We start from the raw sequence: 13,743 nt of genomic DNA on the forward strand, positions 1-13,743 counted from the left end.
CAAGAGACCCGATTGTCACAGTTCTCATCTGTCTTATCAGAACAGCTGCTGCTTGTGATTGGCTGAGAGTCAGCGGCTTGTGACAAGAGTAGCTTTGGTCCACTATGGAGGAAGGCACCTTGAAGCCAAGAGTGAGATGTTAGACAAACTTGTTCTCATCGAAGTTTGAATTTACATACCAGGATTACATCATCTTCCTCTCCTTCCTCCTCCCCTTCCTCCTCCTTCTCTCCTTTGTCAATTGTTTGAAAATGGCTGAAGAGGCAGAATCAGACCTTGGATTATGCGTGTTTTGCTGACCTCTGCTCTGTATTACTTTCCCTGCTATATTTTTATCTTACCAGCATCTGAAACCATCTTTAATTTTTCCTGTCTATCCTGGTTGACCATGAGCTCACTGAGAAAGAGCACGTGTAGGCGAATGAATGAATCTATAACCCCAACAGTCCTAGCTAATAAAATACTGCCTTCATCTTCATATTGTGTGTGTGTGTGTGTGTGTGTGTGTGTGTGTGGTGTGTATGTGGTGTGTGTGTGTGTGTATGTGTGTGTGTGTGTGTGTGTGTGTGTGTGTATGTGTGTGTGTGTGTGTGTGTGTGTGTGTGTGTGTGTGTGTGTGTGTGTGTGTGTGTGTGTGTGTGTGTGGTGTGTGTGTGTGTGTGTGTGTGTGTGTGTGTGTGTGTGTGTGTGTGTGTGTGTGTGTGTGTGTGTGTGTGTGGTGTGTGTGTGTGTGTGTGTGTGTGTGTGTGGTGTGATGTATGTGGTGTGTGTGTGTATATGTGTGTGTGTGTGTGGTATATGTGGTGTGTGTGTGTGTGTGGTGTATGTGGTGTGTGTGTATGTGTGTGTGTGGTGTATATGGTGTGTGTGTGTATGTGTGTGTGTGTGTGCACGTATGTGTATACCATTAGTGTGTGGGTGCCCTTGCAGGCCAGAGAAGGGTATCAACTAGAGTTACAGATGGTTGTGAACCACCCAGTGTGGGTGCTGAGAGCTGAACTCAGTCCTCTGCAGAAGCAGTAGGCACTCGTAACCACTGAGCCGTCTCTCCAGACCCTTGCTTTAGTGAAACAGTGGTAATGTCTGGTTTTGTTGAGAGAAGCTGTTACTCCACCTCAGCCTCCTGAGTTCTGAGATTACAAGCCTGTTCCGCACAGCTGACTCTGCCTTTGTAGCAAGTCCCCAGATATGCCAACCGCTGGCTCCAGGATAGCTCTGTGGATGTTGAGATGCCATGATTTGCACTCCAGCTTTCCTGATGAAGGAGGGGGCATTGGAAACTTTGGAGATCAATGACAGGAAGTCTCTCTACTCCTGTCATGGTACAGGGGAAAAAACAGCATCTGGGGAATGAACACAGTCCAATGCTGGATGGGCTGTCAAGATACACAGTCAGACATCTGCACATATGTATGTAGACCTACATGCAGACACATGCATGTACACAGATGCAGGTACACACATGCACACATATATGAATGCACACACAGGATGCAGGTGTATGCACACATCAATACACACATGGGCACATGGGCATACATACGGGGCATCTTAAGTACCATAGTTTCCTGATTCGGATAGCTCATCTCTTCTCTGTTCTGACCTGCAGAAGTGTTTAACTCAGAACCTCTGTGTCCTGAGGGTCAGTAACAGCACTTCACCCCAACAAGGCAACAGAACAGCTATCGTGTGTGTCTCCAAACAGAGGAGCAACCAGGAAGCACATGGTTGGCATAATAAACTCAACCGCTCAAATCTCTTCTCTAATGATTAGCCTGGCCCAGGAGCTCTGGGTCCCGCACAGGTGACCCTTTGATGACATCATGTATGTTTCCTCTTGGCTCAGCTTCATGCAAACATGGTACCCTAACTAATGATTAATACCACACCCTGCTCACAGTCATTTCTCTTCCGCTTTTTTCCACAGGAGCTTCTGCTGGCGTGACTGAACTCTGAACGTTAGCTAGAGCCATGGTAAGTGCCTCACCCCACCTGGTACCAGCCACAGGCAGGCACAGGATGTGTACTTAGGTGGCTTAAACAAAACTCGGTTTGTTCAGCAGTGGGCATGAAGACACCATAAGGCAGTCTCTGTGTATCTGTCTGTCTGTCTCTCACTGCCTCTGTCTCTGTCACTTGCCCCACTTTATCTCTCTGCTTTTCTCTGACAGGGTCTCTACATAGATAGCCCTGTCTGTCCTGGAACTCACTAGGTAGGCTATGCTGATTTCAAACTCACAGAGCTCTGCCTGCATCTGCCTCCCATGGGCTAGGATTAAAGCCTTGCACCGCCTAGCCTGGCCTTTTCTTTTCCTTTTATTTTTTCCCAATGTCTTTCAAATTTACTTCAAAGTGGGTAGCTTGACCCTGAAAAGGAATTCACAGACTCCCTTACATTTCTAAAGCAGAAATATAAGCATAAAGAATATATAAATATATAAATTAATAGAATTTGAAATTATAATGTAATATTAATATTGTAATGGAATATTATAACAGAACATATTAATATATGAATATATATAAATGTGAGAATAGAGAAACAGATGATGTTTTCTCTCTGTAAAACATAACTTTCCATTTTAGAACACTTAGGCAACTTCAGAGGAACGCATGTTCTACCACCCTCAGGGGTCCCCCTGGACAGCCCCATCATCTTAGGCTCGACGAGACGGGTGCTTTGGGACAGGGGACAGATGCCATTTGTGTGGAGGTTAGATGACAGTGTTATGGAATTAGTTCTCTCTTGTCTTCACATGGGTCCCAGGGATCAAATCCTGATCACCGTGCTTAGGTGACAAGAACCCTAGAACTTGCTGAACCATCAAACCAGCCCTAAGGGGGTGCTTCCTAGCAGACCCCCCTGGCCGCCTGCCTCAGTCACAGCTGTGGTCGGGTTTCCTTGGACTTAGTGATTGGTCTTTGGCACAGGCCCAGGATTGGGGCCCTTTGAGAGTTCTGTGAGGTTCATCAGGAAGGTAGAAACTGGCCTCTGGGCTGCCTTAGACGGCTCTCCCCACTCAAAGGCGTCCTGAGGAGGGAGATGGCTGAGTCAGAGTGTGGACCCTGACCCCTCCCTCTGAGCACTGTGGGTGTGGACACCTGTGTGGCTGCACCTGTGTGGCTGCACCTGTGTGGCTGACCTGCCATACTTTTCAGTGCCCAGCTGAACCTTCTCACCTTCCCATCTCCCACATTCCCATCTCCCACCTTCCCATCTCCCAGTTACTGTAACGGCAGTGACGACGTTTCCTCAGTTGTAGCACTGCCTGCCTACTTCTAGTGTTCACCGCTTCCTTTCTATGTGATCGTCTTAGTCAGGCTTCCTACTGCTGTGATGAAGCACCATGACCAAAGCAACTCCCAGTTCCATACAACAGTTCACCATCAGAAGCAGTGAGGGCAGGAACTCACACAGGGTGGGAACCTGGAGGCAGGAGCTGATGCAGAGGCCATGGAGGGGTGCTGCTTACTGGCTTGCTCCTCATGGCTTGCTCAGCTTGGTACTCTATGGTAACTCAGGACCACCAGCCCAGGAGTGGCACCATCCACAGTGGGCTGGGCCCTCCTCCATCAATAATTAATAAGACCACGCCTCAAAGGCGGATCTTACAGAGGCATTTTCTCAGTTGAGGCTCCTTCCTCACTGATGCCTCTCGCTTGTGTTGATATAAGAGTGGCCAGCATGGTGATGTTTGCTTTGCTTCCACGACAAGTTTCCCTGGCGTGGACGTGCCACCCCTCCCCATCATCCTGGAAAAGATGACTGTGCATTGTGCCCTAGAATTTAATCCGTGCAGACACTCATGAGACTCACAAGGGAAAAAGGTTCCCAACGGAACAAGAGTTGTGTAGGATGTTACTAGGTAAACGGAACCTCCCTTGCAAACACCCCTATCGATTCCTCCTCAGACGTTAATCTTCATCTTATGACAGTTTAAACTTGAACTTGGTGTGTGAGAACCACCCAGAAACGTTCAATACTGGGATTCCAGAGATCCTCAGGAAACGTTGACTCAGAGGCTGAGGTACCGCTCAGTGGTAGGACGCTTGCTGTATGTGAGGCCCTGTCTATCTTCATCGCCACTTGGCCTGTGATCTGTGTCCTCCTATGAGGACACCAGCCCCATCAGGTCCAGGGCTGACCCTGCACTAGCACCTCTTCCTAACGTCTCACATTTGCAATGGCCCCATTCCAGCTGAAGTCACGCTCTGAGGTCCTGAGGGTTAGGACAGCAACAACCGCACAGGTGACAGTGCCTAAGTTGATGTCACAGCTCTCTACTGTCCTCCGATGGGTATGTGAAGCCACTAAGTGCTCACATTGACTGACATCTAAGTAGAGGAGGTCCACGTCTTGTGGCAGCTGAGGGCTTTTCTTGGTAACAGCCTGCAAAGTGGTCTGGCATATAGGACTCAAGTCGGGTTTGTGAGAGCAACTGTAGAGTATAAAGCTCCCGTCTTCCCTTAGGTGGCCTGTTCAAGTCCTTACATCAGATGAAACCACGAACACCTTCAGCTCGGTCCCACGCTATTCCTGCCAGCTTATACAAATGCAATATCTGATTTCATCACCGACATCATCCCATTGGCTTCTATCAATAAGTAGTCTAAGAGAGAGATCAAAGAATCTCACTATTATATTTAATTTGGCAATGTGCCTCAGTTGTGTTTAGATGATGATGGTGATGATGATGGTGGTAGTAACCATAGTGATGGTGGTGATGGTGGTGGTGGCAGTGACATCTAGTCTAAGTTTTTATTTTAACTTTTTCCTGGGCTCCATGCTGAGAGCTTTCCCACCTTTATCCTGTTCCATTATTACAGCAACACTGTGAGTTGGTTTAATTATTTTCAATACACGTGTGAGAAACGTGAACCCTCTCCTGGGCATACAGCTGCCAAGGGTTGGAGACAAGCCTCTGGTCAGGTTTGCTGGGCTCCCGTGCCGTGCTTCTGCAATATATTAGTGACTTATTAAGTGACAAAATACCAGAGAAAAGCCACTTAGTGGCGGAAGGTTTATGTAGCTTCGAGTCTGAGGTATACCATGGCGGAGAGTCATGGCAGAGAGAACGTCTGCTGATCTGTCTCAGGAAGCAGAGGGGAGAGCTGGACACAGGAGCTCAGCTTCCTTGTTCAGTGGATGGCGCTGCCCACGTTTAGGGTGGCTTTCCTCATAGGCATCTCTAGAATTTTCTCTGTGACATGATTCTAGCTCTTGTCAGGTTGACAATATCACAGTATTAACTATTGTATTCAGCTGTAGCAGCCGCTGGCTACTTGCTCTGCCCCGCATTGTGGGGTCTCTTACTTCTCCAGGTTGCCTCCTCTCAATCATGCTCGATGGCCTGTCAGTGTCTGCTGAATGGATCCAATCTGAGCGGCCCAGGCTGGTCCCAATCCTGCTGCCCTGTTTCCCATCTCCTTGGGTGTTTCAACAAACTCATCCAGTGCCGTTGTACCCTAAATGTGGTATTTTAGGTTGGCCTCTAGACTTGTCCGGGGCCACTGCTCATGGGTACTAAGCATGGATGTCTAATGGAAAGAACGTCCTTTTACTTATTTTATTTTATGTTCAGCTGGCTACATTCATGTCTGTTAGAGGGTGTCAGAAACCCTGGAACGGGAGTTAGAGACACATGTGACCTGCCCTGTAGGTGCTGAGAATTGAACTCAGGTCCTTTTGGAGCACATCCACACCTCCACACTATACACACAAGTAAAATTTTAAGTTAAAAGACAAAATGGAGTAGTTGAAGAAACCCCTGATGTCAGCCTCTGGCCTCCACATGCACATGTGCACACATGCATACAGATGTTTAAAAGTAGCGGTCTTGGGGCTGGAGAGATGGCTCAGTGGTTAAGAGCACCCGACTGCTCTTCCAGAGGTCATGAGTTCAATTCCCAGCAACCACATGGTGGCTCACAACCATCTGTAAAGAGATCTGATGCCCTCTTCTGGTGTATCTGAAGACAGCTACAGTGTACTTATATATAATAAATTAATAAATCTTTAAAAAAAAAAAAAGTAGCGGTCTTTACCAGAAGGAATAGCGACTGTGCTATTTGCTAGGCCTCCACCGGGCTTGTTGCCTCCTCCCTCCCTGGTTTGTGTATCTGTAGCTGCCCCTTCCTTTGATGTTTAGACCTTAAAGAGGAGCGATTTGATATTTCCCTCCCTGAAACTTGGTGTTTGACACCGAGGAACACAGAGGTGGGCTGAGAAACTGAGAGGAGGACCTCTCCTCAGGGATCCCCAAGCCTGCTTGTGTCTAACTAACTTCCTAGCCTTTGGCTAATGACTAACTCGCACTCAAGTTTTTGTCTTCTTTATCTCCACTTCCTCCCACCTGTGTTATTTCGAAGCTGATTCCAGATTTCCCATCTTCTACCCGTGAGTCAGCTGTATAAAGGTAAAATGTACGCTGTAGTCACAGCCCCACTATCAGACCAGACTCTTAGGACTGACTTCCTGTGTCATAAAACATCGCCGTCCAGCTGTCCTGTCATGTCCTTACCACATCCTCCACCCAAAGCAGACTCGCCTCTATGAATGATTGGTTGTTGTTGTGTGTGTTTGGTTTGGGGTTTGCGTTTTTGAGACAAGGCCTCTCTAGCCTAGGCTGCCCTTGAATCGGTGGCTGAGCCTAGCCTTGAACTCTTGATGCCCTACTTCACCTCCCAAGTGCTGGGATGACAAGCACGCAGCACTGTGCCCAGCAGCTGTTGGCTAATGTGTCTTTTTAACCTCTTGGACTTTGACTCCCTTCTACCTCTCTCTTCCAACCTCCATTGCAGCTTATCGACTGAAGAAGCTGTATTATTGGTTTGGCATTTCCTTGTGCATTATATTTATAGCAAATCGTTTTTGGGCTCTACAGACATGAACTTGACTGAATTCATACTTGGTTTTTTCCTTTTGGGGAGATTGCTGTACAGAGGGTGGTGTGATTTCTCTTGGAGCAGATCCTTCTCGTGGCAGCCCCAGGGTCTTCGGACTAGCCTATCTTTGTCTGTAGCTCCCCTCCTCTTCATTGTCATATGACCAAGTGTTTCACATGAACCATCTCTCGGCCTAAATGGCAGTGCTTCCTGCAGCCCACTGGGACTCTACTTACTTGGTGGCACCTGTCACCCCAGGCTGCCGCTGGGACGTGTGATTCTCGGTGTGCTCGTTGTCTGCCCTCCTCAGAGAAGGTGGTGGCCCCACCGGAGTGTGAACCCCCTCCCTTCATGGTTGCTGCTGCTGCCCTGGCACCTGGGGTAGAGCTTGGGCTTCTGTATGAGAGGTCACCTGTCAGTCACGTCATTTTCTGTGCATTCAGGAAACCAAAGGAGGAACTGTGAAAGCTGCTTCAGGATTCAATGCAACTGAAGATGCCCAGGTCCTGAGGAAGGCCATGAAAGGTCTCGGTAAGTACCTCTGAGGGTGTCCTGAGTGTGGATGTCACAGTCGTGAGGAGGGCACCATGGGCACTGGTATTTACCTCAGACAAACATGAGCTGAGGATGTAGCTCAGTTGGTCGAGCACTTGCCCGCCATGCACAAGGCCCCTGGCTTCACTCCCCTGTGCTGCAAAACAACAGCAAACAAACAAAACGATGGTAACACTGTCCGCTCGAGGACAACTCGGATGAGAGAATGTGTCAATAGTGAGTTTTCTGTTGCTACAACAAAATGCCCAGGATAATCATCTTAAAAAGAGGGAAGGTTCATTTTGGATCACAGCTTTGGAGCTATCAAGTCCACGATTGGCTGACTCATTGCTTTGGGGCCTGTGGTTAGAGAGCACATCAACAAGAAAGTTAATTCATATTATAGCTAGAGAATGGGGGGAGAGAAGGGGATGGAGGGAGGGGTAAATGATTCATGAGAACATCGACAAAGACCTAACTACCTCCATTACGTTCTACCTCCCTCCTATTAGCACCTCTGGTGGGGGGTGTTGCTGCCACGATGTCTGTGCAGCTGAGTCAGTGGACGTGCAGATGGGGGCTGTGTGAGCAGGCAGGGGATGTCTCTCAGAGCATGGCCCTGAAGTTGTCTTCCCGAGGGCAGGTCCAGTTGTACTAGGTGCCCTGCCAGCCGCCCTGGACATATTTCTGCAACAAGGCTTCGCTGTTGGACATGTGGAGAGAAGTGTCCCCGGTTCTAGTTATCCCTGAGAATCTCTGAGATTTGGTAAAGATGCTCGGCAGTGAGACCTTGCTTCTCAGTCTTGCGATCTCAGGTTCATTTTCCATAACTGTCTGCTGCTAACAGCCGTGGCCAGAATGGCAGGTCTTTGCTAATCTCCACTGTATTAGCCTGAAGGCAGAGGCTTCTCAAGGACCTGTTTGAGAAGCAGGGTGTGGTGGGTGAAAGGATATCGAGATGAGCTGACTTCCCCAGGCTGTCAGAACCTGTGAGACTGATAATTCTGGGAAACAGCTGATGAGCAATCTCGGGCAATCAGTCAGCCACTGGCCAGGTCTAATGAACAATCTCCAGCAATCAGACTCTGCCTTCAGCCTGTCTAAGCACTGTGACCCCTGCCACCCATCTCCTGAACTTACACCTTCTCACTTCCCTTTTTGTTGTAAAAAAGTAGAAAATGTGTAGGCCCCACCGCCTGCATTCTTTTCTTTCTTTTTGGTCCAATTTTATTTCTGTATGTTGCAAGAACATTATAGTCCAGTGTGTAGAGCAAAGTTTTCAGAATTCCCAAAGCAAGAAATTGAGACATTTGACACAACCAGGCCTGATATGAGCTACTGAGGTGAGCTCTTGAAGGAGACAAGGGCTGTAAAGGCTATTCCTGTCAGTCTGCAGTCTGGGTGCTGATTGGTGCTAGTACAGCTAAGAGTATGGGAAGGCTGGAGAGATGGCTCAGGAGTTAAGAGCGTTCCTGCTCTTGCAGAGTGTCCAAGTTCTGTTCTCAGCACCCTCATCAGGCAGCTCCCAACCGCCTGGAACTCCAGCATCTTGCCTCAGCAGACACCATCACATACACACACACACATATACACACACACGCCGCACGCACGCACACACACACACATAATTTTTTTCTCTTTTCTTTTTTTTCAGAGCTGGGGATCGAACCCAGGGCCTTACGCTTGCTAGGCAAGCGCTCTACCACTGAGCTAAATCCCCAACACACACACACACACACACACACACACACACACACACACACACACACAATTTAAAGTAAAATAAAATTTAAAAACATCACATGGGCATGGTAAGAACTCTTTGTGGGGCTAGGATTCTGGCCCAGTTTGTAGAATGCCCTAATCCTGGGTTTGACCCCAAGGAAAGGTGGAGGATCAGGAGTTCATAGTTGAAATCAGGCCCGGATGCATGAATCTGCATTTAAAAAACAAATAAAGACTAGGAATGTAGCTCACTGGTAGAGTACTTGCCTAACACATGTGAAGTCCTGGGTTCGATTCCTCATACTAAAAAACAAATAAAACAAACAAAAAAACCCCAAACCCATGGTTCCCTGAGAGGAGATCATCTTTCATGTGGGATCATCAGGCAAAGCTTGGAAGTGTGGAGTTTAAGATGCCCTTGGGAGGTGGGTTGAGTTTTAATAAACAATGAAGAGCGAATGTGTTTCTGGGAGTGGAGCTGAGCTGAAGCTTGAGGGAGTCACAGTGAGCTTGGGAAAATTTGCTCTGCAGGATCAGGCCAGAGGGAAGATTCCTGGGATGGCAGCTCCTAAAGGGAGGTCCTAGGGCGGCTACTGAGAAAGCCACCAATTGAATTACAGCCACGGAGGGGTGGTCGCAAGGGGAGGGGTGGTCGAAAGGCACGAGGCCAGGGCCAGGAAACCACAGGTATCAGAATTAGGATGCTGAATGAGGGGCTAAGGATGACTTGAAACAGAGAGACTGTAGTCATGGAGGGCTCAGGAGAGCGTTCAAGAGAGCACGTGGGAAAAGCAGAAAAATTCAAGAGCAGATTCTGAGCTGGGTGGGCAGACCTGGAATCCCCACACTGGGGAGGCAGAGGCAGAAGGATTGAGAGTTCAGGATCAGCCTGGGCTAACTAGGAAAGCCCCAAACAAGAGCTAAGCTATAAGTCTGTCTGCTTCCTCCCTTCACCCAAGGGTCTATACCTCAGAGAACAGAGACTGCAGTGCTCAGACAGCAGCCTCCTGTGAACCCAGCTGACCACAGGGAGCCCATCTGAGTTAATGAGCAGGCAAGGGATGAGAGTTAGTTTTTCTTATAGGAAAGATAAACCAAGCTACAAAACAGGGATTTAGATAGAAGGTTTTTACAGATTTATGAAAAATGAAACCGTGAGTTCCTGTGTTACTGTTTGGGTTAAAAGCAGAGTGTGGCCATAGAGCTACGCTTTGCATGGCTTGGAAGGAAATTTAAATCTGGAGGAAGATGGGGAGTTTAAAAACAAACAAACAAACAAAAACAACAACAACAACAAACTCAAAGCTAATGTGAGGGTTCAAAGCAGGAAGGGCTCTTCCTTCCAGAGCTCTGAAGGTTGGATTTGAGAGTTCTGTAGGTCTCCCTGTCCCTCATCTTTTGCTGAATCTCTAAGCTTGTGAAGAATGACATAGAGAACACATTTAAAACTTTCTCCCTGTGGCATTTTAGTAGAATGGCTTCTACCCTCTCCTCCCCCATGTGCCCCAGCTGCTTCTTCCAACAAATAAACAGAAAATTCCTCAAACACTAATATCCAGCTGCGAGAAGGGAGAACTCCTGCCTCCGCCTCCCTGGACTCTTGCTTCTAGGTTCTCTCTCCAGGGGCCACAGGGGAGACCATTTCCTTATACAGGTAAATCCTGACCCTGCTGTTTCCATCTCCAGGTACTGACGAAGATGCCATTATCGGAGTCTTAGCCTACCGGAACACTGCCCAACGCCAGGAAATCAGGACGGCCTACAAGAGCACCATCGGCAGGGTAGGCCCAGTCACCTGATCTTGCCGTGACCAGGGATTCCTCAGGCATCTTGGAAGCAGACCCCCACCTCCTACCCCTCACCTCATACACCATCCCCTCCCGAAGCTAGACTCTGAAGGGACCCATGCCTTGAGGCTACCTGTGAAGTTAGTGGTTATCAGAGTATAGGAAGACGGTGGGGGAAGAGGGTGGGGAGAGAAGAGGCAATGGGTGCAGGGCAACAGCCAGATGAGAGTATGAATCCTAAGGCTCTGTAGGACGACTGTAGGTAACCGCTACTCAAAGTAGAGAGCAGAGAGGATTTTAAACGTTCCTCACACAAACAAATGACAAGCATCTGAGGCGACAACTATGCCAGTCCCCTTACTTGATAACCACTAAGATGTCACACTGCCCCATTACCATTACAACTGAGCATCCATTAAAAATAGTGATATAACATGAGAGCTCACTGGGTAAAGGTGCTTGTCCTAACCTTGACGAGCTAAGTTCAATATTTAAGACTGGCCTGGTGGAAGAAGAGAATCAACTTCACTGACCTCCACATGTGAGGTCACACACACACACACACACACACACACACACACACACACACACCATGTCAGTTAATTTTAAAATGCCTTGGCTAACTCTAAGGCTGGGCACTCCTAACCCTCCCCCTGCTACCCCAGGCCCAATTGGAGAAGTAGCCGGAGTTCACTTCCTGAAGTCTCACATGGTTGGGTGGCTTTATCTCCTGCTAATACTGCACTGCGTCTCATTCTTCTTCCCAAAGTCCAGGCGATTCTGCCGTTCTCACTGCATCCTACTCTCAGTGTCCCGCCCATGCTCAGCTATTGTCTGTTGGCATCTTTATTGATAGATCACAAACCAATTGGGGACAACGATCTTCCAAGTCTGGACATGCAGATTCACAACATTAGCGCCAATCTCCAGCACATGCATGGCAGCTTATAAATTCATCTGTTTACCCAGCATGCTCTAGATTTTGTCTGAACCCCACACCTCCTCCCTCACCAGAATTATTCAGCCCAGTCTTTCCATACATCACCATTAAAGCACCCCAACCCTGTGCTTCTTTATTGAGAACCTTGACTCTGTACATCGGCACCCAGTGATGTCATGCCCAGTGTCTTGGGAGATGTCACAGCAGGTAATATTGAAGCTGCTTCTCACAGATGGCTCCAAACTGCTGGTCAACGTGGGGAGGGATGGGCAGGGCAGAGCTGACTCAATGCTCTCCAGAGCTTCTACAGGTGAACTCTGGGCACTCCTATAGAGAATAGGACAGATTGTTGCCAGCTCTCTCCAGAGCACCATAAACTGTTCCCATCCTCAGGGAAACCGAAAGAGATCAGTAGCAAACATGGACAGTCAAGGGAGGTGTGAGCTATACATCTAAGTGCTGTTGTAATATACACATGAGATTACCGCCAGAATCGAGCTAACCTATGGTAGCCTAAGATGACCAATTAATAGACTTCTAATTCATCCATCCACTCATTCACTCATTCATTCCACATTTGTGAATTTAACATAAAGATATGCACGATAGAAAGTTGTGTACATGATCCCAGCACTGGGGAGGAGACAGGAAAATAGGAGTTGGTGGCCCACCAGCCTAGCTTACCTAATCAGTGAGGTCTAGGGTCAGAGGGGGAACTTGTAGACCACAGTAGTAGAGAGCGATTGAGGAAGACACCAGACATTGACAACTCACCTTTACACACACTCATGCTTATGTGTGCATGCACACAAACACAGTGCATGTACCTACACACAGGTACAGACCCACAAACATTTATACACATATGTGTCTGTATATACACAAAATATGGGGCCAGTGAGATGGCTTCATGTGTAAAAGGGCTTGTTGCCAAGCTGAATAACCTGAGTTCGGTTCCACATGATAGAGAGACGCTTCTCTCGTAGGTTGTCCTCTGACCTCCACACACAAATAAGAGAAATAACTCAAAACTAAAAGTTAATGAGAACCACAACAACACACACACATGCACACACAAACACATACACACAACCAAACCAAACATATTGAAAGAGCTGGCATTGTTTTACAAATCTCACTGAAGTTCGGCATCATGGGAAATGACTGAACTCCCTAATTTGCTGTGCTGCTCGGCTTTGGTTGGAGTCAATAAATCAAATCTGGTCTTGGATAGTTGGACAAGTGGGAAGTATTTAACAGGCTTCTGGTGACTATGACGTGCAGATGTGTCAGATGACTGAGGGAAACGCCACCCTGTGCTTCCAAGAGGGTGACCGCGCAGGACAGTTTTGCACCATACTTGGCTATGTCGGGCATGAGGGACAATAGTCGCTGAAAGTAGACATGTCCTTCTCGCTGCAGGACCTGCTTGAGGACTTGAAGTCGGAGCTGAGCAGCAACTTCGAGCAGGTGATCCTGGGCATGATGACGCCCACGGTGCTGTATGACGTGCAGGAGCTCCGGAGGGCTATGAAGGTCGGTGGTCCCCTTGAGCTCTTGGTGTCCCCCGTGCACAGGGTAATGAGCCATCCTTCAGAAACACGACTGGCAGAGCTGGGCTACATGGCTCAGTGGTTACGAGTGTTTGCAGCTCACACAAACCACCAGCAACTCCAGCGTTAGGGACTTTGACTCCCTCTTCTGGCCTCCTCGGGTACTGCACCCACAGGCACAGACCCACGCACATAATCTAAAATCGTAAAGTTAAAAACAACGAAACAAACAAAAGCCTATGGCCAAACCCTTCTGAGATGGGGAAGAGAGACAAGGAGAGACAGGTTTTCCCCTCTGGACAACTTGAAATATACACGG

The 13,743-nt window shown here is 48.1% G+C and overlaps 1 protein-coding gene across 1 annotated transcript in view; it reads left to right on the top strand.

The window, feature by feature from the left end:
• Anxa4 (annexin A4) overlaps positions 1-13,743 on the top strand; it is a 39,724-nt gene that overhangs the window by 9,934 nt on the left and 16,047 nt on the right. The window contains exons 2-5 of the mRNA XM_032906158.1: positions 1,928-1,974; positions 7,329-7,416; positions 10,831-10,925; positions 13,294-13,407. Coding sequence (XP_032762049.1) covers positions 1,972-1,974; positions 7,329-7,416; positions 10,831-10,925; positions 13,294-13,407 — 300 coding nt within the window. The 5' untranslated portion in view covers positions 1,928-1,971. The remainder of the gene's footprint in view (positions 1-1,927; positions 1,975-7,328; positions 7,417-10,830; positions 10,926-13,293; positions 13,408-13,743) is intronic.

Source organism: Rattus rattus, chromosome 6 (assembly GCF_011064425.1).
Source record: "Rattus rattus isolate New Zealand chromosome 6, Rrattus_CSIRO_v1, whole genome shotgun sequence".
In the NCBI taxonomy this organism is placed as follows: Eukaryota; Metazoa; Chordata; class Mammalia; order Rodentia; family Muridae; genus Rattus; species Rattus rattus.